At 38.4% G+C, this 25,253-nt stretch overlaps 1 protein-coding gene and 1 long non-coding RNA gene across 5 annotated transcripts in view; one reads left to right on the forward strand and one right to left on the reverse strand.

Annotated features, from left to right (window-relative positions):
- LOC118697781 (uncharacterized) overlaps positions 1 to 8,393 on the reverse strand; it is a 46,478-nt gene extending 38,085 nt beyond the window's left edge. The window contains exons 1-2 of one of the 2 annotated variants that reach the window (XR_004981802.1): positions 8,285 to 8,393; positions 416 to 658 (exon numbers count right to left, since the gene is read on the reverse strand). This is a non-coding gene — a long non-coding RNA (uncharacterized LOC118697781). Of the gene's footprint in view, positions 1 to 415; positions 659 to 8,284 lie in introns of those variants that run through there. The other variant, XR_004981804.1, reaches the window with a different exon arrangement.
- A 6,604-nt stretch (positions 8,394 to 14,997) lies between these two features.
- Positions 14,998 to 25,253, forward strand: part of C1H8orf34 (chromosome 1 C8orf34 homolog) — a 150,337-nt gene continuing 140,081 nt past the window's right edge. For 2 of the 3 annotated variants that reach the window (XM_036400626.2, XM_036400640.2), the window contains exon 1: positions 14,998 to 15,580. In XM_036400626.2, the coding sequence (XP_036256519.1) occupies positions 15,512 to 15,580 (69 nt within the window). In that variant the 5' untranslated portion in view covers positions 14,998 to 15,511. Of the gene's footprint in view, positions 15,586 to 25,253 lie in introns of all 3 variants that reach the window. The other variant, XM_036400632.1, reaches the window with a different exon arrangement.

Raw genomic sequence — 25,253 nt, forward strand, 5'->3', positions numbered from 1 at the left:
GCTATATGTAAGAGCGGCATTATTGAAATCAATGAAACCATTTCTGTCTGCTCCAAAATGTTATTTCATCTTAAGCACTGTGTAACACAACTGTGTGTGCATTGCAGGAATAAAAATGTTTGTCTGCCATGGCTTTTGGGAAGATTCTTGTTGTCTTACCTACCAGGATTTTGCTTAAATTGTGTAGTATATAAGATCTAAATACAGCCAAATGTAGATGAGGGGGGAAAAAAGTATGGAAGGTTTTCCTTGTGTGAAGATTGTAATTGAAAACAAAAGGAACTGGAGAGTTCCTACTCACATTCTGTTGTAAATATTAATAATAGCTGGTCTAGCCAGTGAAATATGGAGACCCTTCAAATTAACTGTGTTTGGTGTTATTTTTTTCAGGGAACTTATAATCAGACATGGAATCTTGTACTTTATCTCTTCTTTTTTATTCATCAGGCATCATAAGTACAGCCATATATATAGACACATATGTACACACGTACATAAATGGTTGTGTGTATGCACATATTTAAATATTATCTTTTGCATGTGCCTTGGTTTTTTTTCTCTTCCATTTGTGCTGTTCGTCTCTGTGGCCCGGTCTCACATTTCCCAAGATGCAGATCACTCAGCTGCTGACCACTCTGTCCTCATGAAGCTACAAGTTCTGTAAAGTTAAGTACATATACAAATACTTCCAAGGAACAAGGACTTGGCTGTCTCTAGGCACCTAAATGTAAACATCTGGGTATTACTTCTATTTAATTTTGCAATTTCTATGACTTCTATTACAACAAGGCTAGGCTAATTGCCTATGTGATCCTACTGGCCTTGATTCCAGTATTAGATACTGGAAATACTATGCATTACATGTAATGTGGATTGCCACCGAATTGTGGTAGGCAATTTCTGTCTCTATGCCTTTGTATTTTGCCTTGTATCTAGGAGTTTCTAACCATTCTGAATTATACAGTGAATCTTTTACTGACCAAAAGGTTTGTTCAATTTGTCATCACTTTTTAATTACTGAGTTCTCCTTCTCCTTTGTAATCTAAACTAAAAAGTGTTTAGGATGTTTTATATATTATATGATGTCAGATTTTTTTTTTCAAAGTATCACTTGTTCTCCAGATGCAGAACTTGTTTGGCTTTGCTATTTAACACTCCCAACCAAAGCAAAATCTAACTGCTACTAAAAGCATTAGCTCTGATGAAACGCCATATATGTACATCTATATGTCTTTTAATAATATGTTTTCCTTGCATAGAGAACATTTGCCTTAAAAGATTTTAAAGATTTTAAAATTAATATATATGCACATTAGAGGAAATGCATACATGACCATGAAGTTGAAGGTAATAACTAGTTACAAATTTTGTCTGTTGACAAACGTTATCTGTTGAAATAACTACCCAAAGGAGACACTGAAACTATTGTGCTAGAATTTTTAATCCCACTTGAAAGAAAAATCTTTTTTTAAAATTTGTCTCATTATTCACCTTTCCAGTTCTGATATTTATCAGTAATCTACCAAATTCCATAAGCTGTTATGGAATAGCTGTTTTGCTATTAGCTTTATTCTCTGTCATATTCCTCAAATTCTTACCTGTATTCACCTAAGATAGCATCTTTTTCCACAGGAATTCTTGATATATGTGTGAGTGTAAATTTTTATTATATGTGTGGGTGGTAATAATATTACTTAGATAAAAAAGTTGAATTTGGTCCGGAGCTGGAATCCACTCTTCACCTCACAAAGACTTTGTGCAGCAATCTAGTACCTTCTAGGTCATTTGGCATTAAATCATGTCAGATTAATTCTCAAGCTGCAAATCACTAGTTCAATCTTCTGAAGCTCCTTTAAGGATTTTGGATGAGCATCCAAACCTGGTACAGCCTGATCTAAATTAGTTTGTATGAGCTGATGAGATCACAAAACAACAACTACTGTTCATTTCTGCCACCACGTAAAAACTACAATGACCATAACCAGGAAAGCCATAAGGACTTGCTAATTACACTAAATAATTAAATATGAACATATGCATAATAGTTAAAAGTTGCAAAATAATCATTTGTACTAGAAAATATGACAATAGCTGTTCACTGTGAATCTGAAAGTTCATGGCTAGCTTCTGCCACACTCTGTGGAATGAACATATAAATGCCCTTATGCATAGACAAGAAGAGTAATTGTTTAAGGTGCTGACTGAAAACTCTTAGGTTTTAGATTTTTAATTGAAACTTTAAAGGATTTTGCATATTTCTATTGCAAATATAAATGTGTGCTCCATTGCAGAAATTGGCAAGACAAGGCAAATCCAAGCAATCTATATATTATCCAAGTCTACATAGCTGTAGTTTTAGTAGTGGTTTACTCTATATTAACTTATGAAAAGAGACAAAACAGTAGGGTGAGTGGAAAGTTCACAACACTCTTTGTAATGCATTAAGCTGTACATTTTTGTTTTATAAGGAGAAACATGTATACCAAAGACCTTTACTACCCTCAACACATTATAACCTACTGGAAGATTTCTACTTTGCACACATGTTAGAAATTCCTAACTGGAAAAGGTAATGCCTTTTTCAAACGCTGGTAGAAAGTAACACTTTTATACAGAAAAGTCAGCCCTGGCAGACTCATGGCCTAGTCTAACACAGAACAGGAAAACTGTTCTTTCTAGAATCCTGACCCAAGAAATTTGAAATTTCTGAAAAACTGAAAAGCTCTCCTGCATTATCTAGAAGTGAAGTTCAGGTGAGCATATACAAAGTGCTGATAAAAAATACAGCACCACAGAAATGTCTTTGTAACAACAAGCAGCAAATTTTTTTCAGCTGGATTGCACCTTTGAAAGGTTTCACACGTGTTTTAAATGTGATTATGCTGTGGCTGTCACTTTGCCAAAGCCTTGGGTAGCATTTTAAAAATCTTTTGGGAGGCATATCAATATCAGACTGCAAATTTTAATCACAGTTCATTGTACAGAATATATATGAAACCTATTTGATTCCTAGTCTGCCACTGGAGAATTTTTTATCTATATGTCCCAATTTCTCATTTTTATTTTGTCCAAATTGACATTACTTTTGTCATTGGATAGATCAACCACTGAAATTTATATCTTCCCAAACCTCAGTTCCACTCCACTTATTAAAAGCATACTAGGTCTTCTTGCAGCATCCATTTTGCACATATTTTATATCTGATTTTATTGTAATCACTCACTTCTTACTGTTCCTTTGGCTCGTAATCTTTTTGCTCTGCTTGGCATGCACCTTGGACTGTATCCAAAATAGTCTCTGATCTTATTTTCCAGTAGCTCATATGAGCAAACACAACTGATCTTATCCCTCAGCTCATTGCCACTGTCGTCTTCCACATAAATTTCTTTAGTCATCCTATAATTTTTATTTCACTTGATCTACACATTTAATGGAAGCTCTGTAGGACTTATGAACTAATCCCTTTACAGGTCACTTTTTTGTCCAAGCAATCTAAAAGCATTGCTTCTCCTGCTCTCAGTGATCAGTGCTAGTGGCAAATCTTATTCTCTGTAATTGTTGAGCTCTAAGAAAACAATGTTATTTTTTCATCTCTGAACCAGTTGGGAGATCTTTTTGTCCATTGGGAACTTTATCCTCCAGTCCAGGCTGGACACTGAAGGCTACATGTGTCCTCATACTCTTGACTTTCTGTGTGGGCATAGAGCAAGGCTCATTTACAGCCTATAAAAAGAAAGGTTGTGTTTTACGGCTCAAGCAGTTTCTTCACTCCATGTTCTTGTGTCAATTCATTTTGAATCTATACTCTGATTCCTTCCTCACACGCCTGCTGAGCACTGCTGGCAGTATGGCTTTCTTTAATCCTCTGTGGGGCTCTTAACTCCATTACTACACTCTGCCACTTCATCCTGTGCCTCAGAGTCTGAGGGCAGAATTTCATATAAGAACATTATGTCTTAATCCACTGATTTTGATGTATATAAGCTTCTCTTTCAACAGTCTTGTAATTATATTATGTTCTCATAAAATAAACTACAATTACAGTCAATTTCCTGATTTAGCTACTACACAGACCAATTGCATTATATTTGTCTTTAAACATATTGTATACATTTGCATTTTTGATATGTTGTTTTCCAAGCTTCTCAAATGTGAACTGAAATGAAATTACGCTCTGTTTTGTACTTGTAAAGGAAAATGTCTTCTTTCCATTTCCTTCCTCTTCAATGCACTGCTTTCTGTGAACATTTAAAATTACTTTATAAATACTTTAGGATATATTCAAAATGTTTTTAAAATAATTCCCAGTTGGCAGTTTCTCTCCTGTTCTCTTTAGGTATTATTCTCACGGAGGTAGAAGTAATTTCAATATCTTTCAGAAATTTGAACCAGATAATTTTGAAACCTAATATTATGGTTTTTTGTTTGTCTAATTGTTTTTTATATATTGAAAGAAAATCTGTAAAAGATGTCCATATGCTATCCAGTTTTTGACTGGAACGTAATTATATAAAATGGGGGTTATAATGGAAAGGGGATTCATATTTGAAACAGCAGTTTATTCAGATGGCAAGAAACATTAACTAGAAAGATAATACTGTTTATTTACTTTTAAACTAAGAAGAAAATTTTGTTTAACATTTGGTTTTGTCATTAAACAGATTGTAACTTGTTAACTTGTGCTGGTGTATATAATATTGGAATCCCTGTTAAAATGCACTGCAGTAGAAAAAACTCATCAATTTGGACCAGTCAATCATGACTCTATGAAGAAAATATATTTCTGCATAATGTCATCATGATCATGCATAATGAAACAACTGGACATGAGTTTTTAAGCTAAAAATATGTAAACATTTTCTTGGGATGATAGGAAAGAAATTATTTGGAGAAATATCCCAAATATTAATATTCCAATAAATGAGGCAGAATATAAACTTTTCATTGTTGCAGATTATGGAACAGGTAAATGAGGACACAAAGAGGGAATAAGTGCAGTAACGGAGATTGAAACATTGTAGTAAAGAATGGTGAAGGAAAGGACGATTGAAGGATTTCAACCTCAGTGCAACTTCAATACTAGTGGAGAAGTGAATGGAGCTTCATGACAGAGTAGGACACTTGCAATGCATTAATTCTTTCTACAGACCTCCTATGGGATAATTAATTCTTTTTCTGACTTAAGGACCTTGAGTAAAAAGGCAAAAATTGTGATTCCCTGAAACCAAACTTTACCAGTGGTAGAGACATAAGACTAAATAAATAATTTCCTGAGGAAATATCTCCTAATGTCATTGGAACAAAGTTGTACTGAAGCTCATTAAATTCTTTATAATTGAACTGAAACATCACATCTGCAGAAAGTGCCAAACAGAACAGAAGTATCTTTAAAGAGACTTCTTTAAAGATAAACAGAAGTATCTTTACTACAAATGTTTCAGCATAAGCAGATGAGAAGGACATAACAAAGTAACTAAAACTGAGATTCCTATCCTTGGAACCCATGTTAGTGTCTAAATTGAGAATATTTAGGATAGATCCTGGGATACAGAATTTTTTCAGTGGGAGGGATGTTTCATATACGCCAAAGAAAGAGGTAGAGGAGATAGTGGGCTATGTAAGTAGCCTTTACTCTGACTAGACAGAAAACTCAGTGGAAAGTAGGAAAAGAGAGAGAGATGCTGATTTTACTGTAGGAAAAAGCATTATCAGTGAACATCTGGATTATTTTGTGTGATGTGCTTAGGTTCCAAAAATTAATAATCTTTATTTCTTTTCTACCCCCACTTTCTTAGAGAATTCGAAGAACATCCTTACTAATACACAATAAAGTAGATAATGCACTTTTCTACTCTGATAGAAAATATACTTATCTATTCTGAGTAACTCTTGATAGTAGTCATAAATTCTAAATAGGAAGTGAACAGGAGGAAAAGAAATAGGAAAAACATGAGTAAAACAGGTACTGCATTCTGAACAGCCTTGTGGATGAAGTGTTTTGCAGAATGCTTACCATCACGTCCATCTCTGTATCAGTCCAGATAACTATCTGAATTGATTCTCCAAACCTTTTGAAGTGCTCCAAATACCACTTTCCTAAAGCTCAGTAATAGCTTTACCTCGTGTACATAGCTGTACCTTGTGTACACGCTCACAATATGTTGATGATACTGACCATAGTGTTATCTTTCTTACATTTTCTCTAGTTTGAACAGACTGCTCATTCATTTTTTTCCCCTCCCTCAAGTGCAGCATATTGCTACTTTAAAAAAGGGCTGCACCAACAAATCTGGCAGAAACATAAATTTATAAATTCTGTTCAAAGCTTCAGGTTTTCTGTTATTTTTACCGGTTATCTTTACTGTGGGCCTGATACTGATCCATAGTCTCTGTCTTGCAGGTGTGATTCCAAATCTCTTGGAATATTTTCCTCCCCTTTGTCATTTTGGCTAAACTGTCTTCATAGCATAGTATAGCAAGCTTGGCAGATATCTTTTAAAATTAACCATGATACGTGGTCTACAAGCCTTTCCACATTCTCCAGTGAATTAATGTGGTACAATGCATGATTCTAGTACTTTTCTCATTCACTCTGTTTATGGTAGTTATGTACTCACACAGTTACCTCCCTTAGTGGTTTCCCTATCAGTTAGTCTTTATGCTTCTCTCCATGTTATTTTAGCTTCTGTGCCATCATTTAGATATCATCAAAAAGTCATTATGTAAATTCACAATTGTGAGTATCCATTTCTTTTTAAAAAATCTCTCCTCTACAGAATTTGCTGAAAGGCCTTGAAAGCCAGAAAAATTGTGACAAATTTTTTATGCTTGTCTTTGATAGTGTATAGAAGTCCCTAAATTACAGTTTTGTAAATCATGAACAAATGCTTACCTAATAATTAGAAAATAGTTCTTGCTGTAAAGACAGCCACTATGCTAAATTTCTGTAGCACATTATGGAAAGCCCACAATAATTCTACATGGGTCAATTAGCATAAATTTTTCAAACAAAACATTCAAGACTGACTTCACAAATCCAACCAGAATACAACTCTGTAAACATTCATAAACAATTTATGTAAATACTCTAGTAAGAAGATTTAAAGCAGATCTGCCAGTGATTACCAAAAAATTAAATCTTGACTCACTCTTATAAAATAAAATTAATAGTTAATTGCAGTATTGTTTATTATAAGCATTGAATTAGTATCTCTATGTGCGGTCAATATTTCCATGCTTTATTCTTTTGAGGGAAAGTTGGTACTGACCCCCTTATTACTTTTCATATATAGTCTGGAATTTAAGTTTTCTGATAAGAACATGATTCAAGCTAAAATATTCCTGTGAAACAGACAATACATCCCTCTATTTACATGAAAAAAGTTTCCAGCAAAATAACTATCTACATATTTTCATAGAAAAGCTTAGGCACACAGGTAGTCTCCAAATGAGCCTTTCAATTTTGCTGCAGATAATCCTTTATTTCCAAATTGTTTAGGACAATGAAGCTTATGAAATTTAAATTGCTTTATCAAGTGCTGGAAAATTAATCTAGATTAAAAATACATTTTAAAATGTTATTAGGATTATTATGCTACTAATAACAAGCCAACCTTTTCCCTCTGTTTTCAGACAGGAGACAAATTCAATTACATTTTTGCTAATTGTCTGATGTATGTTCTTATTGTAATGCATGTTATTTAAAATGTTTCAAGTTCATACTTGCTAGTGGGAGACAGCTGTATGGCTAAGATTTGGTGTATCAGGTGAAAAATACAACTCATTATCAAGGCATCAGCCTATGAAGACCTGCTTAAGAAAAATCAGTGGAAACTTTCTGAAAGAGGTTAGATGCAAAAATGTTAAACGCCAATTACTTTCACAGCAGAAATATCATTCTTTCTTTCCAATTAAGCAAATCAGTCATGATGAAGTAACCCTGTGTCCAGTATTTTCCATGAGAAACAACCCAAGGGGATGTGTCCCAAGCCAAGAATTTTTTCCACTTTAGAGAGAATCAGATGTGTGTGATGGTTGAAACACTGCCAAGGGCAAGCATTCAATGGCACATTCAGTCCAATGTCCTTGTCTTCCTCTTCAAGGACTGTAATGGGCAATGGCATTAATATTTCAAGGACTTCCTCTAATTTCACATCCCTCCAAGTATAAGCAGCAATCACCTAAGGAGATATTATTACTGAATAGTTGCTAAGCTTCCTACTACAGGAAATTAAATGGGATCATTGCTGGCCTCCCTCTTACTAAAAAGCAATACATACATACCTCCTGCCTGGATTTCTGTGTGAAGATAAGAATCTTTAGGTTAGTAAATTTTCCATTTTTAAGCTCTTGTCCCTGGATATTGTCTTCAAATCCAGCTCTGTTAAGCCTGGAAAATAATATACAGTGGCATTGCCAACTCATATATTTTTTACCACTACTCCTTTTGTGTTGTTTTTTTTTTTTTTCTCCGATTCTACTTCCTGCAATCAAATGGCTATAGCAGAATCTTTGCCTTCATTATTAAAAGAAAGAGTTACTAGAGATCACAGCTCGGTGTCAGGAGAGCAGCCAGGAGAAAAGGAGAGTTCAGAGGTCTTGAAATGGTGAAATTTAAAGGTTTAAAATTTATTTCAAGGTATCTCTTCCAGATTTTGGATTAGAACTGCTTCTTTTGTTTTGTTTTGAAGTGTTGGAAGGTGACATTACTGGTATGCTCATTTAACATAATTCTGTTCATTCTTAGGTCCATTCTGATAATAAAAACCAGCCTCCTGTATGTTTTAGGGACTCCTGATGGGTAATAATAATTCTTTACTGGCCTTAACTTGTATTGTTAAGAGCAGAGAAGTCAAAGTTGTATAGGCAAAACTAACTCAACCACCTGAAAATCAGTTGTCCTAAAGTTCCACTATCTAGATTGGTGTCTGCACCATTCACTCACTAATCAGCAGCTTTAGTACCATTACCTGCTTTCAGTAGCTTCCCAAATGAGGGTCTTACAGGCACCTAAGGCTTGATAGTCCTCCTAGGCTAGTTAGCTGTGACTGATCTCCCCTGATGGCCATACCTCCCTGACCTTGAAAACACCATAATCTATGTTTACCTCTAGCACCTGAAAAACCTAATTTGGGTCTATCTTTTTAGTTAATAAAACATGCTGAAATGCTTGGTGGTTCAGAGCCTACAAAACTTTACCACTGCAAATAATTAGGACACAGTTAGCAGTACAAACATTTATAATAATTATGCAGTGAGTGTACAAACATATTATAGGTTTAAAGACCCTTAAGTAAACTTGCTGTCTGAATGCAAATGTAATGGCTGCAGCATGAAGCAGCATTGCCAGCTGAGTCAGATACAGCACTTGTTCATGGCCATGGCTGAGATGTCCCTGCAAAGCAGTTTGTGATGCAGTAACCTATGTTAGAACAGTATGATTCTTTATTCCCCTCTAGTGGCTAGTCTGCATAGTATTAGTTACTAGTTGAGGGCTAGAAGGACTAGACCAGACTCTTGGGACAGCAGGACATGCCAAAAGGTTTTGGTTCAGTCCCTGCTGCCATCCACACTACCCGAATGCCAATAGTGCACGGAGAAATGGTCTGTGCTCTGGCAGTGATACAGAAGGAGGGGAAAGGAACAGTTTCTGAAGGTTTGAAATTTTATGTTCTTGGTCACTACCAAGGAATTAAATTATTAGTTTTATCCCTCAGAAAGGATGAAGAATGTAACTGTCAGTTTGTGTTGCAAGTCTTTAATTTAATTACTTCAGTCCCTGGGTGTCAGTGAAGCTGAATATGAACCTGGCCAATCCATCTCCAGGAGGGTACTAACAGTTCTGCTTTGCAGCTGAACTGCAAAGCAGAACTCTGAATAAAGCCTGTCTGCAGTCTTCCATACTGCAAATAAAAGTAAATTCTCAGAGCATATTTGTCATTGAAATGTATTTAATATATACAGCCAACTCTATTACAAATATTCTCATAAGTACTTCTACTTCTACTTATGTTAATGTGTAGCCAAACAGAAAGAAAACAACTATAAAGGTGCTAAAAATGGATATAAGCTGCACTAAAGTCTTGAAAGAGTAGTGGTTTCTATTATTGGTTGCATTTTTAATATGATATGAGCTAGATTCTTCAAGTTGAGATGGAATTTTTTTTCTGAATAGGATGAGAGCATTGCTGAACAAATCATTGGAAGCAGGAAAGTGAACATGATAAATGAAAGCAAGGTACAGAATACATCTGAAAATAAGAGGAGTCAGAGAGGTAGACACTCATCCTCCTTAAGCACAGTGGGGGTTTATGAATCTTGGATTTTCCAGTGATTTGTTCTTGTCCTTATTGAGAGCCTGAGGATAATGCAAACTTTCAAGTTTCCAAGAGATCCTACCCTGTAGAGAATAGGAAATCTTTTACCACAGAGGCTGTTTGTGGTCAAGATCACAGTGTATAAAGGACAAAATATCCAAAACACAGGTTGAATTCTCTATGGGAATGAAGATGCAAAGAAATTCTTGCTCTTTACAACAAGTTTGGGTCAAGTCCAAATTTTGAAGTTGCATGGCTCCTATCTTGGTGTGAATAGAAAACCATACAAAGGATATTTGAGGTTGCTTCAACTCAAGCTTGTGGATATATTATCATTTACTGAGTACATTTAAAAAAACCTCACCAGATAAAATTAAGTGTACAAAATCAGCCCTCCAGTGATGTTATTCCCAATTCTGTCAGATAACTTGATATGGGATAAAAGGTAAATTGGATATTTCAGCATAATACAGTAAGATGCTTCAATTTCTTTTGAGAACGTGCCATCCGAGCAGATCCATTTTTAGGGGAATACTAAATAAAAAGCAAGATGACAGCTTTCTAGGTTAGGAACTTCTAGACCTTCATTATTTTAAACAGCTTGGAGCACTGCAATATTTAGTCAGTGTGTGTGTGGATGTGTGCTTTTTCAGAAAATTTTACAACAGGGGTTTGTAACGTTCCAAGGCTATGCTTTGACAATAAAAAATAATGTCTCATTTATAAAGTGCAGGAACCCAGGGATTTTATTCTCCTGGATGTAACTTCAGCTCCTTTTTTTAAAGTACAAGGTTACTTTAAGAACTGCATTTAGTCAGCTGTTGACTAATGGCTCATAGCTCTTCATGAACCAGATAATGACTTTGCATAGAATATCAAACTCAATAGAAGCAATCACAGTAATGGAAGAAGAAGTCTTTGTTGTAGAGTTATTACATGAGAGGAAACACTGGCAAAACAGAAAGCTTTCTAAGGAAAACATCACCAGGTTTTGATGAATACTACCTCTTTTGAAGTGCCTGCTACTTTTTCTCTTCTCTGTAATTGTTTTTGAAAGGTTAAGAAATTTCTGATGATTTTTGATAGCTGAAACATAAAGCACTTAATGGGAACTAGAAAGCCATTTAAAGGTTTGTAATAAATTCATATATTGCCACTATATTTCTCTTAGATTGTAATGTCTCTTTTGTACTCCAGATGCCATCTCAAAAAATAAACTTCGTACAGAGCATATGGATCAAATTTTAGCCAGAAGGGGAAAAAATTGTTGACTTGGCACTCGGTATTTGTGACCCACGGAGTACTTTTACAGCCAGCCAAGTCATCAGTTTCCTTTTCTGCTCGGCAGTGGCAGCTCTGACTCCTGAAGAACACCTTTGCATGTGAAGGCTGGGTAACTTAACTCTGGCAATGATGAATGGGTACTGCAACTGACTGAAACTTAAAAAATTCAGTGCTCAGCATTGGAACTGTAGCAAACTTGAAAAACTGAAAAATGGATGGCTGGACTGAAATGATGTAGAATACTATGGAATTATTTAATGGGTCCCTACTCTAGCAAAGTCCTTGAACTGAGTAAGTCAAACTAGAAATGATCTATCAAAAATGCACACTGTTCTCTTGGAGAAAAGATTGAAGGGTGAGAAACCTACCAACATAACAATGGTAGGAAGCAGGGAGCTCAGATACCACAGACACAGTATAAGAACTGATAAGAACTGGTCATGAGCATCTTAAAATTAGCCCTGTTCTTTTGACTCGTTCTCCTTGTTTTTTAGGAAATCTTGTTTTCTGAGGGGAATATATTTTTTAATTGGGATACTTTTAATTTTTTGGTGCCTGTGTGCAAATCCTTTCAGTTGTTTCTTTTCTTGCAGTTCACTGCTGAGTGTTATGTAGATATGCATGCTGTATACTGCTCTTGAAAGAAAAATATCCATGAAATGAAACCAGACCATAGCAAAGTGCAATACAGAGGCTATATTTTATTACTTAGGTTGTAAAGTATTTTAGTGTTCACTTGCTCATACAAAAATGTTGCTGAAAGTGATAAAAAATTCAGGCATGCCTAAACCAGTAATTTTAATCCAAGAGACTTTTTCCTTTGGTATTAAGATGAAAGTTAATTTTAAACTGTATTAATACCAGTTTAAAAAACTTAGAATATTGTAATGAAATTTTGAAAATGTTTTTCTCCTAACAACTAAGAGGACAGCAGGGACATATCCAGCTTTCTGTGCTTATTTGCAAATCACATGTATTTATTGATTGCTAATTTGGTGTGGCTTGTTGCAAACCTAGCAACAGTTTTTGTGCTTTCTTGGAAAAAAAGAGAAAAGAATGCTATCAGTGAAGCTCCTTTTCCTATTATACCGTGTCACTCAGCCTATGCTGTCTGCAGGCGACACCTGAACTCCCATATTTTAGCACTCAGAAAGCTTTACTGTCAGGGAACTGCTGAAGACCTTCAACTAGGTAACAGTAACATGAAGCTCTTTGTAAGGAACTGTCTGCATTTGTGTCTCCCTAAAGTACCTAATCCATATCAAAGGATAACCTGTCACTTAAGTCTCATGGGAGCTGTGGGGGTTACAAGATGTGTCTGTTTAGAAAGCTAATTCAACATTTGGCCTTGGAAGCTTTCCCAGCCACAGCAGGACTGCTACTGTGTCTCCCAAGCCAACTGGAAAATCTAGATTATATGTCTGGGTGAGAATTAAGAGAAGGAAAAATGGTCTAGGGAGAAAGGAAGCGAGAATGACAACAGACACCAAAAAAATCCAGCATCCTTGCTAGATATTCAAAAGTCATCTGGACATAGGGCTGGGCAATGAGCTGTAAGTGAATCTGCTGTAGCAGGGGGCTTGGACCAGTCCCTTCCAACCTCAACAATTCTGTCATTCAGTGGGAGGAAAGAAAAAACAAAACACAGAATTCCTCAAAACTCTGAGGTTTTAACAGTGAGATCTTGGCACCTATCTAATTGTACAATATGCAACCTAGACAGTTATGCTATCTTTAAAGCCTCCTTTAATGAATTCTCTTTTCTATTCATATTGCTGACAGTCTTGTTTCTTTTCTTCAGTCCTCTTCCTGGTCAACACAGAGCAGTGACAGTTTGCAGGTCCTGATATGGCCACGTCCCTGCAGGTCTGGATGTGCTGCTACTTTGAGAAGTCAGGCTGTGTAGAGCTATAGAAACATATGCTCTCATTTTTGCATCATTGGGGAGCATCATTTTACAAAGTGGGAGACTTTTACTAGACTTTACTTTTGCTTTTACTTGGAGCTGTCTGGGTTCTGGTGAGATTTATGAAATTTTGCAAACATCCTCATCTGATGGGAATCATTAGAGCCACTGCAGAGAACCTGCATCACTGGCAATTATCCCTATGATTGTATGATCCTCATTAGGCTGATTAAACTAGCTTACCACCATATCATTTAGGTGGCACCAGGCAATACTTTGCTGAAGAAGATAGGCTAAAACTCTGAGTTGATACGAATTTTAGAAGACTACCCACTGAGAATTCAAATTAAAAAAATGTGCCATTTTTAAGTGACTACTATGGAAACAAACACTGCCTCAGTAAGGCTGGGATGAGCACATTCCACCAAACCATTAAAGAATTCTACAGGCTGCTGCTTACACTACAGGATGCGCTGCAAGCTCTTTGTAATACACTTACACTTGACCTCCTTCTAGGTAGAAACTTGAGGTTTAGGTCAGTACTGAGGACTTTGAAGTCAATCAACAGTCAATGGCTGGGCTGTGGGAGCGGAACTCAGGATCTTTTAACTCCTGACAAAATTCATCCTTTTCTTTAGCGGTTTCTGAATCGGGAGATGCTTGTACTCTCGCGTTTGCAGAACTCTGCTTGATTGGGAACAGGCACCCTGATTCAGCAGATGTGCTGAATGTTCCCAATAGTCTTCAAAGCTGTTTTGTGTCTTTAAAATATCCTTATAAAAAAAAGTATATTTTTTTAACCAAACAGGTTAGCACAGCAGTATCAGTTATTGGAGAAAAACAGAAGTGTCAAACCCCAAGAAACATGTTTCTGTTTATTCTTCTCTAAGTAGAGGGAGAGAGAAAAAAAAGCTGGTTATGATCCTGCTTCCAGAAATGGGGGGGATACTGACTATTTGAAGACAGAATAAACACTGATTTTTTGATGTACCCATTAACTCACTACTCTCTGAAGCCAGATGAATATTTCTTGCTCCATCGCGCCCTTGGCTGCTTGCTGGAACTCAACCTGCGACCAAGACGCACCTGCATAGCTACTCCAATTTTTCCATTAAAATGCTGATTGTACCTAATTGGAAATTTTATTGGCATCATAAGAAAGGTAGCATTTTAAGATTTAAAGATAATTTAAACAGAAATTAAGGAAAAGTGCTGGCTGCAGTCCTTGCACCCCCCTTCCCTGCTGGCAGCGCGACTCGTTTCGCTCCTCCGCGACCTTCCCCAGCTGAAGTTTTCGCGTGCCGCTCAGTTGCCTCACGCCGGGCGGCCCGCGGCGCTCACCCCGCCCGGGGCACCGGAGCCAGGTGGGGGCCCCGCAAGCGTCGGCGGGGAGGGGAGGCTGCGGCTCCGCCGGGGGCAAGCCCGTCGCCGGGCGGGCAGGGGAGCGGCGGAGGCAGAGCAGCCCCCGCCTCCCGCCCGCTCTCCTCCCCCTTCCCCCGGCTCCCGCCTTTTGTGCGCCGAGCCCGGGCGTCAACGGGCGCCGGCGGCCGCGGAGCTGACAGGAGCCCGCGGCTACCGGCCTCGGCAGCGGCGCTGTGGCGAGGGCGGCAGCGCTGAGCCGCGGCCGCTCCCGTCACCAAGGCGCTGCCTGGCACAGAAACACAGACAGAGACGGACTGACAGACACACGCAGCGCGGAGCGGGCTCGGAGACCGCCTTTGTAGCTCCTCGCCTCCCTGCACCATGCTCCGCTCCAGGCAGCGCCCGCCCGCTGCTCCCTGAGGGCTGCCAACCCCGCGCCCGGCTAAGCGGGCGACTGGCACCCGGCTCCTTCCCCCGCCCCCAGTTACCTGAGTTCGCTCCGTCCCGGGCACTTCGGCAGCGCCTCCGCCCTCTCCCGCTGTGGCAGCCCTTGTGCAGCGGAGGAGTGAGCCGCCAGCAGCCGGAGGGACTGCAGCCGCCGCCGGGGGAGACGAGCTCAAGCCCCCGCCCCCGGAGCTCTTCATGGCGTCTCACCAGCAGACGAGGATCCAAGCCTACCTGGAGAAGAATAAGATCGGTCCCCTCTTCGAGGTAAGGTGCGCTCTTGCCGGCCGGCTCCTGCGCGGTGGGGGCGGGGGTGTCCCCACGATGGCCGCGGCCCCCCGCGCAGCCCAGGTGAACGCAGGGGCGAGGATGAGTTTGAGGCGCTGCTTCGGCAGTGCCGGCACCCCTCACCCTGTCCTGCCGCCCCGCACCACGCGTGTGCCCTCGTGTCCCTCCTCCGAGCACCGGAGCTCCCCGCAGCCCTCCCTTCCTGGCTATCCCGAGGATGTGCCCCGCTTCTTCGCCCCACCACGATCCCGCGCGGGTCGTCAAACAGGTGCCCCTCCGCCCTCCCGCCCGCGGCCCGAGTCCCCGGGGCCGCCCCCGGGGCGCTGCCGCCTCGCCCCGGCGGCCGCGGGACAGCGGCCCGGCACCGCCGTCCGGCCGCGGGGAGCCGCGGACCGACCGCGCACCCGCCGTGCGCGGCGAGGGGAGGCGGCGCTTCCAACCCCCGGCGGCTCCTGGGCGGCAGCGCTGGGCGGCGGGCGCCGCACGGCCCGGGGCGAGCTCCGAGGCGCTGCCCCTCCGTGACCGGCCAGCGGTGAGGGACAGGTGGGTGCCTCCCACCGGGAAACACACCCTCTGCACCGAGCGCTCGGAAGGAACTCTGTCCTGCAAAAAGTCCGTGTCGATGGTGTTTTCTGAAATTTTTATCTGCAGCCACACACCGTGTTTTTGCTAGAGATTTAACGTTTTCTTACAGCGATGCACTTGCAGGGATTTGTAGATGCAGAGAAGTGCATATTTTACTATTTCAGTACATAAGCTGTGAATACTTAGAATTTGAAAGGGTGCTAGAGCAATCGTGATTATTACCATTTTATCATCCTGTTTCTCATGCAGTTTTAAACATCAAAATGCACATATATTATGCACTGCACTCTGGCAGTATTATCACAAGGCACAAGTCTCCTTTTTTCAGTATTTAACTTGTTCTCAATCAAGCTTACCATCTATGAAATCTCTCTAGTGGGGTGGATGCCTCATCTTCAGTGTATATTTTACCACCCTCCATGAGAAAGGTTCAAATTTTGTTAGAAAATTGTTTGCTAATGGTCTGTTTTTATATTTTTTGTGTGCATAGGCTGTTGAAATAGACTGTGCTGGTTCAGTGCTAGCGGTATTAGATGTTTTTATTTTGCAATAAATAAAGCCACATTTGATGGAACAGTAACTGGGTACTAGGGAATAGCAGGTGATTTTTCTAGTTAAGGAATTGAATAAAAATGGAAACACTTGTGTGGTTCAATTCCTGAATAAAATTCTGTTCAATGAGCTGTGTTGCTAGGTCTAAGTACGTAACTGACTCTTGTTTATTTCAATGGGAATTCAGTGCTTTCGGGTTGTTCAAGGGTTAGGCCCTTGACAGCTCTCATTTTCTTCTAAATTTCTTTAACCCATAGGTTTACACATTAAAATTCAAGCGAACCACTTGGCATCTCTGTTCTGAGTCACTGTGTTTTAACCTAGTTTCTCTGTAGTACAAGATGCTTGTCTCTGTTTGGATTCTTGTAGGATGTTTCAGTTATCAATAGTGGAGAGAAAGACTAAGAAGTTGTATTTGTTTCAGCCTTTCACCACGTACTTCACTAATCTTTGTGATATAGGAATTTCATTCAGAATCTGTGAACGGCTCTTTGCATAACTGTGCAGGCTGTCTACAGGTTCATGGTGCACTCATGTATACCAGGAAGACTTGTGGTGTGAAATCTACTTACACCTGAATACTAGTGACTAGTTTTAAGATCTAGGGGTATAACATTCCTGCAGCTGTTTACAGTTATTTTAATCCATTACACTGGGAAGAAGAAGATCATAATTCCTATCTCCTCCACTTCCTGACTGGCCATTTAAAATCTACCTGCATATTTAATTTTTTGATGTACTTTTTGTTCTCAACAGTTTATTGAAGATCTGCAGCCTGTTCTTGATCTTGTAATCCTTAAAAAAAGAAAGGTATTTGAAGTTGATGGGAATTGATCAAAGACTATGCACAGATGAATCTTGTACTCTACACTAGTATTACTATTAGATGTGCTTTGTGGTGTTTCAAGAATGCCATGTGTTCACAGGCAGATATAGTCACTAACACATCAGTTTTTCAGGTGTCTTAAAAGTTCTGACACATTTCAAAATGAGGCCTGTGCTTGGTCTTTCATCCAGGAACAGCTAGCATTTTCTTCTACTGCTTCTGGTTTGGATGCCAATTACCTGTCACTTGTCATGGATGACAGCCATTTTTTTTTTTTTTTTCAGTGAGTATTAATTTTCTAATAGCAACTCAGAACAGAGTGGACTTGGATTCAGTTTTCTCCCGTGTTATCTGCTGAACAGGTTGTGACTGTAATTGCTCAATATATGATTCAAGTCAACATTTTAGGGAGTGCATGAAATAAAAGTGGGTAGCTGAGGACAGTAACAGGAAAGAAGGGCAGGGAGAGAGGACCTGTGAGCTTTCTGAGATGAGGGCAGGGATAGTGATGCATAAAGAGATTGTGTTTCATACTTGCATAATGAATAATCACTGATCAGAGGGACTTTACACCATTGATTTTAGACAATTACAAAGGCACAGAATGCTAAGGGGTGGAACAGTTGGTGCTGTACTGAAGGTGAAGTACAATTCCACTGCATTACAGTTAAGAGCAGTAATTGCTCTTGCTAGTAGGTCATTGTGTTCCAGTATCCTGGTTGTGTCTCTTTTCTCCATGCTGTCCTGTATTTGTCACCTTCTGTTACAGTGGTTAGGGGTTTTTGTACTTCATTAACCAGCAGTACCTATTTAAGAACATCTTTGCTGAAGTTTTGTGTGGTTTGACACTTGAATTATATTCCTAATTTGTGTGAAAGAGAAGTGTTCTTGAGAAGTGCTGACACATCAGATGCAGGAAGACCTTAGCCTCTGCCTTGGTTAGAAAGTTGTTTCCTCCTCTGTAAAGAAATGTGAGGAGTAACCTCCTGGAGAAAGAATTAATGAGCTTAAGCTGACTCAGCAGGCATTGGTCTTCTACTGACTACCAGTATCTGTTGACACATAGTAGGAAACCCTATCCACTCAGCTATGAATGTTTACTCAGCCCAGATTCACTTGATTCCAAACATTTTTACAAGGTAGATTCTTATTATGGGTTAGAGGTGGGAAGGAAGGTGGGTGGGAATTACTGTGTACATCTGAGACTGTGTCAATTTTGAGATTTGAGACAGGTTGCAAAACAGCTTCGATGCTGCAGCCTCCTTTTCCCTTTTGAATGTAGGTCCCCAAGTCATGACTTTTCAGAGCTGTTACTTCTACACCATCTCATCTTTCAGGTGTCCAAGATTTTTGCAGGTAAGATGGCTGTGAACCTATAATGCAGCTTCTGAATGCCCCAGGGCATGCAGGTCTTTTTAGCGCTGACAGTAAGGTCTTAAGTTGACCCCTTATATTCTGTCAGGCTTCATGAGCATCCTCATCCTGTTTTGTGTAGTTTTTGTGTGTTGTGGGTTTCTTTTCTTTTTTCTTTTGGTTTTGAAAGCTTAGACATCTTTCTGTTAGAGGTGGTTGGCATCTGAGAATACTTGAGGAATGCCCTTTAGAAATGCCTCTTTTCTGGGAGTTTTGTGGTAACACATACCATGGCACTACCTGATTTTTTTAGATTCTTTTTTTTTCACATTGACTTGGAATGTAACAAGAATTCTAAATATGAATTATTTCTGTGATGAAGCTTCACTGTTGTTTTTTTTATTCCATCTTTCTAAAATGTGAACAGGAGGTATGTGCCTAAAATTGGCTAGGACAGAGTATTCAGAATCAGCACCCACTCATTTCTGTCTGAGTGAAGTATTGACCTACTTTGCATTTCAAGCATCCAATCCAACAAGTTCTTTTTGTGTGCTAATAATCTCAATGAATAATCCTGCTGCCTGTATCCATACATCTATTCTTCTGTACAAGTGTATCTCTTTAGCATCCAGTTGTGCTCTCATTTGGGCAACCTGACACTTAGTTTTTGTGAATTTGAAATCTGGATAAGCACTCTTGAGAACAGATTGCAATAAATCTTCAAGAGCTCTGAGATAAATTTAGTGTTTTGGAATTTTTTTATTTCCAGAACTGCAGCTAAAAAGCATCCAGCAGGTACATTGTTGTTATGCAAACCCGAGAACTGTAATTTCTTTGAGTTATAAAAAGCCAAAATAGCTCTTCTCAAAGTAAACATGCCAAACTCCTGTTACCTAAGATTTTTTTTCTCCAAGTAATGTGGGGTTAGAACTGTAATTTTTATTTCAAACAACATAAAGGCTTTGTAATACGACCCTTAGCTTTTTTTTTTCTTTCTTTAGGAGACATAATTACTAAAGCAAACACAATGGGAAGCTTTTTCCTTTTTTTTTTTTAATCTATGATGTTTTTTCTTTTCCTAAATGAAATAGCATTATTGGTGTATATTATGCAGTGGTGTCAATTATTTAAATAAAATAACTACACTTTACTACACTTTTCACTTAAACCTTAGCCTATTTGGTGATGAACACTATAGTGCATCTTATGACTGACTTAGTCAAAGTTTGGTGATGAATTTTAGAGTTTTGACTGTCTTCTGAAGCAATGTTCACCCTTGGTTTTTAAATGCACAAAGGTAGATACTGTCAACTTGAATGTCTAATTAACCAGTTCACAATTTCTCACAGTATAAAATTATGTTTCAAGCTGCAATATCTGCAATTTGAATGATAGGGTTGCAATTGATGATAGGGTGAGCTTAAAGAATTGTTTTCTTTTGAGGTTGCTCAAAACTTCAAAATTTTGAGTATTTTGGTATTATACTTAATGGGTTAGATTCTGTTGCTAGTGTGAAAGGGTCTGTATTATGGATTACAAAAATGTATTTAGTGAAGCATTTGATTTCAAGCAGCTAGATGGAGCCTTTGAAAGGCTGAGTTTTTCAGTACTTAGACATCACAAGGATTATTTTAGGCACTAACTGATTAGCCAGTGACATTGTTTCAGCCTGGCAGTTCCTGTTGCAGGGAAGCCAGTATTAGCTGTTTTTCAGATAGTGTGTGGAAACCAACAGTGATCTAGAAATGCTGCAGTCTTACACAGTAGGGGGTAGGGAATCACAATCAAGTTCTAATTTTTATTTTTGTTGGTGCCTGTTACAGTAAGGTGCTGCTGTAACCTTAATGTGCACTGAAGTAAAAGACCTATTTAAGGGGAATGTAAGTCAAAGGGAAAAATGGTGTAGAGATGTCCTTTGCATTTTTGAGAATTCATCATATATTCTCATAGTTGCCTTAGATAAAGTTATCTTTAAGGGAAAACAAATGGAAGACCCTAATTAAAACTACAGACACAACCTTTTCAATTAACAAACAGTTCCATAAGCAATGACTTTATGCTTATTACTTAGCTTTTGTGGTGACCAACAGGATGCAAATGTCAGAAATTGCCCTGTGGTTGAGGCAGTCATAATTCTACTTTCCCATGTAATCTAAGATTAAGAAAAAAAATGTTTCTGAATGAGGAAAATTACACTATCTTGCTACCTGACTAGTTAATCTCTCAGCATTTAAAAGGAGTTGCATTTTTGTGATGTTTACTCCTCTGGGAATTTGTCTGAAGTTAGTTAAAGACTTTAAAAGCATCTTGGAAAAAGACCGTGAAAGAGATCATAGATACAGGTATGCACTTGAATGGCCAAGAACATAGATAGCAATCACATAAGCCTCATTTCCATAGTGGCAAAAATATTATTTGCTTGAAATGGAAAAGTGGGCTCTCCTAATTGCTTTCTTAATTGTTTTTTAAAAAAAAAAATTCTTTGGCAACAGACCTAGAAATAAATAAAAATCCAAGTAGTAGTTAAATTGGAAGAATTGTATCTAAAATACGGAATGATAAGGTGAAAGTTCCGTCATAGCATCCTTTTATTATGTCAACTTTTAATATTTTTAAACTTTCAAAATGACAGTTACTTTGTTTCTTGAGAAGGGGAGCAGAAGGCATAAATATCTTGCATCAAAATATACCTGGGAAAATGAGAAGTATTTCTCAATTGAGTTGTTCTCACCATCATGTATCAGCAAATACATGCTGGCTGCTCAATGGTAAGGAATAAAGCTAACAGATATGATACTGATTTTTTTCTGGTAACCTGTCTAATAATTAATCAATCTGAATCAAAATAAGCCCATTACTACTGGTCTTCTTTCTTTTTGTTTTATCACATTATGAAATATCTTCAAAGTTTCAGATTACATTAACAGTATGGGAGTAAGTTCTTCAATTGTTTGTTTTTTCTTTTGACTAGTCCAGTCTATTTGGTACAACACATCAGTGTTAAGTGGCAAATATAAAGTAAAATACTTTGATGGTTTTAACTCAGCCTATAATTTTTTCTAACATGTTCTTTGCTGTTACTTATCTGTGCTTTTCCAAGTGGGCCAGATAGTATCCATACTGTAGACTAAGCACAGTCTCAGCCTTCTGTGTGTTTGGGAGCTTCTGGGAGGGAAGGGAACAGCAAGTACCTTAACCAGCATTGCTGCCACACGTGATGTTCTATTTTACTGTTCTGGAGCAAGTGGATTTCCTAGTTATCTGCTTTATCATGGCATCACTAAAAAGAAACACCTAGACATACACCTGTTATTAGTGTTCCTTATTTTAAAAGTGTTACTTAGTAAATGGAAGCTAGAAACATAATATTTAAGAGTATTTTAATATCATGTTCTTTTACAATTTGCATCTTATTTTGAATGTCTAATCAATATTCTTTCCTTTTTTTCCCAATATATTTTATTTTCACTTGTGTCTTTTTATTTGTCTTATTTATGCAAACACAGAAATGGGGACTAATTTCTCATTTTAAATTGTCTAATGATTATTTAGAATTTTTTGTTACAGTGATTTTTAATATATTTTTAAAATCTTGTGATATTTTATTTTTCTGAGAAAGCATATGTGTTTTTGTATGAGTGAGGAAGGATATAGATACTTTTTTACCTCTGGACTACATGAGGTGTCTGGAAGCATTTTTATGTTCACCAACTTTTGGAACAAATACTACCCAAACACTTTAGTGTCTGTAATTAATTACTCACACAAAAATGAGGCATTCTTTCCTGTATTGGGTATTATCCCCCTTGCACAGATACACACTTTTTCTCCTGAGAAATGTCATATGAGCTGTGAAGTATGACAGAAGGATAGGTTCTATGTTAAGAGTCTCCTCTGCCTGAAACCATAACCTAGATACAGTTAAAAACCAGTGAAAGCAAGAGCATTTTCAAATGCAGTTGTTAGGAAACCCTTGAGCTCCTGCCTAAAGCAGTGGGCTGTCTCACACATTACTAAAGGCGATGAAAAGCAGCACACAGCTGATAGGAGAAACAAGGATTACAGATTTTCATCCTTGGACACAGGTAAAGAGCATGATCTCTTGAAATGCACACCTATGCCTTTGCCAAGACCACCCAACATCCAAATCTGCTCTTAGTAGAGAGGGTAATATCCTTTAAAAAGGCTTGCAACTGACACATTTTTGATGGCCTTGACTTTTATGTGAGGTCCCGTATGCTGTGCTGTGTCAATTCTCCTTTTTTTGCTCAGTTTCACTGAATGCTTATTTTTAGTTCCATCTATAAGTGTTCAGGCAGAATCATTTGGCTGTAGTTATGATGCCCCTCTGGTTTTGCTCTTCTGTTGATTTGGGTAGTTTTCTTCCCTTATTCACATAAAATTCAAGAATTGTCTTTGCCTTAAACATGGAGTTTCCACTGAAACACCTCAGATTTTGGCATATATATATATATATATATATACACTATGAGGAGATGTGTTACAATTATGAGAAATGCAGATACAAAAGGAAGAATGCATGTACCTGTGATAAATAAAAGGCTATTTTACATTAGCCACCTCTTTAAAAAATTCTGTTCATACAGAGAGTGGAAACTTTTAATTGTGTATTTATGTGAAACATCCTTTCTCCTCCTTTTTCCAGCTCCCTGCAATATTCAATAAATGAAATCACTCTATTCATAAATGATATTTCTCTATAGTGTCTGGTACAATATACTTACTATACAATAGCTCTTTTGTTGGCTTTTGTAGGAGCTGCTTTCTGGGGAAGGAATCACAAGAGTTTGGGTCTTTCAACTGTGTTGGAGGCTTTTTAATTGAATCTTTCGTCCTCTCATAGTTTGTTTTACTCCAGACACTCTGATGGTTTAGTATTCAGGACTATGGGCTGTGAGGCTGATTTAATAGCCAGTTCTTGCAGGTCCTGTTCATCTTCATTTCTGGCTGCACATTCCTGCTGTCCTTGTTCCAGAACTGGTGGTTGTGTCATGTTACAGTTACCCAGTTTGGGAATATGAAATAGAAGAAAATGAAGTCTACAAAGAGAAAATTGTTCAGTAGGCTGAGCTCAGTGGGTCACCACGTAGTCTGATGGGGAATGTGTCTTTGACTTGGGAGAGAAAATGTAGGTGGCCTGAGGGTAAAGGAGAGAGAGGAGGGCAACTGCTTTTCTCCAGTAGCAAGCTACTAGGTGGGCATGAGAGATCTGCAAAGCTTGTGTGCTTGTTAGCTTTGTATGGATCTTGTCTTTTCAAGGTGCAGTTCCCCATAGGTTGGGGGAATGTCATGGAGCTCAGTTGATTCTGTGAAGGAGCAGAAGAGGGAATTGAATAATTAGGGAGGACGGCTGAACAAATTAGAAGGAAACAGACCATATGAATACACTGAGTGTGAGAGTGAGAAAGGATAGGAAATGGGAGGGGGTAGGATGAAAAAGATTAATGCTGTATTGCCGGAATGTTCTTTTTCTTTTCTGTTTTATTTTTTATAATCTTATTATAATTTTACTTTTATAATCTAATCCTAATCTGTCAAATGGTTACTTGGAATCGGTACTTTCTTTTTTTAAAGAAAGGTTCTAATGGTGGTGGTTGCTAAGAGTATAACCAAAGAGTGAGAAAGACAGGGAAAATATAACTTACTATATATAAGAGTATGTATGTTTTGCAGTGTCTGACTCACACCTCTAGTACTTGATCTTGGATGTATTTCTTAGGCATGGATTTGCCAGAGAGTTAAATTAGGTGTCCTTAGCAGCACTATTAATAATGGCTCCTGTACCATGAACTCCTTCATTAAGAAGGAGCTGCACTCCAATTTGACAGGCATTGTGCCTCTGCTGACGTTTGTATGAATGGAGAGGTAAACAGATTGTGATTGTGAAATATTCCTGTGAAATATTCCTTTCTATCAAAGAAAGAAATTCTGAATGAACATAAGTTCCATGTTCCTTTAGGTGCACTAGTGCAAGAAAACTGCTCTGGATTGTTGATAACAGAATTCATCCCATAAGCCTAAATAAGTGGAAGCAGTCTCTTCTGGAGACATGAGAGATGGTTTACAGAATCTGGAGACATGAGAAATGGTTCATAGAACTAAAAAAGAAGGGTAGTTTGAGCTGTAGGTGACCTTTAAAGAGAACCTGTGGAAGCAATTATGCATAGGCCAGTTAGGAAGAGAAAAGGTTCATGATGCAGACTCTGTGATAGTTTTGTAAAGATGGAATTGGGGGCTTTTGTGTAATTAAGGATATTACTTCATTTGAAGGAGAAGAAAAGAGAGATGGGATAATTTCCATGGCTGAGTGTACTG

The sequence above is a fragment of the Molothrus ater genome, chromosome 1 (assembly GCF_012460135.2).
Source record: "Molothrus ater isolate BHLD 08-10-18 breed brown headed cowbird chromosome 1, BPBGC_Mater_1.1, whole genome shotgun sequence".
Taxonomy (NCBI): Eukaryota; Metazoa; Chordata; class Aves; order Passeriformes; family Icteridae; genus Molothrus; species Molothrus ater.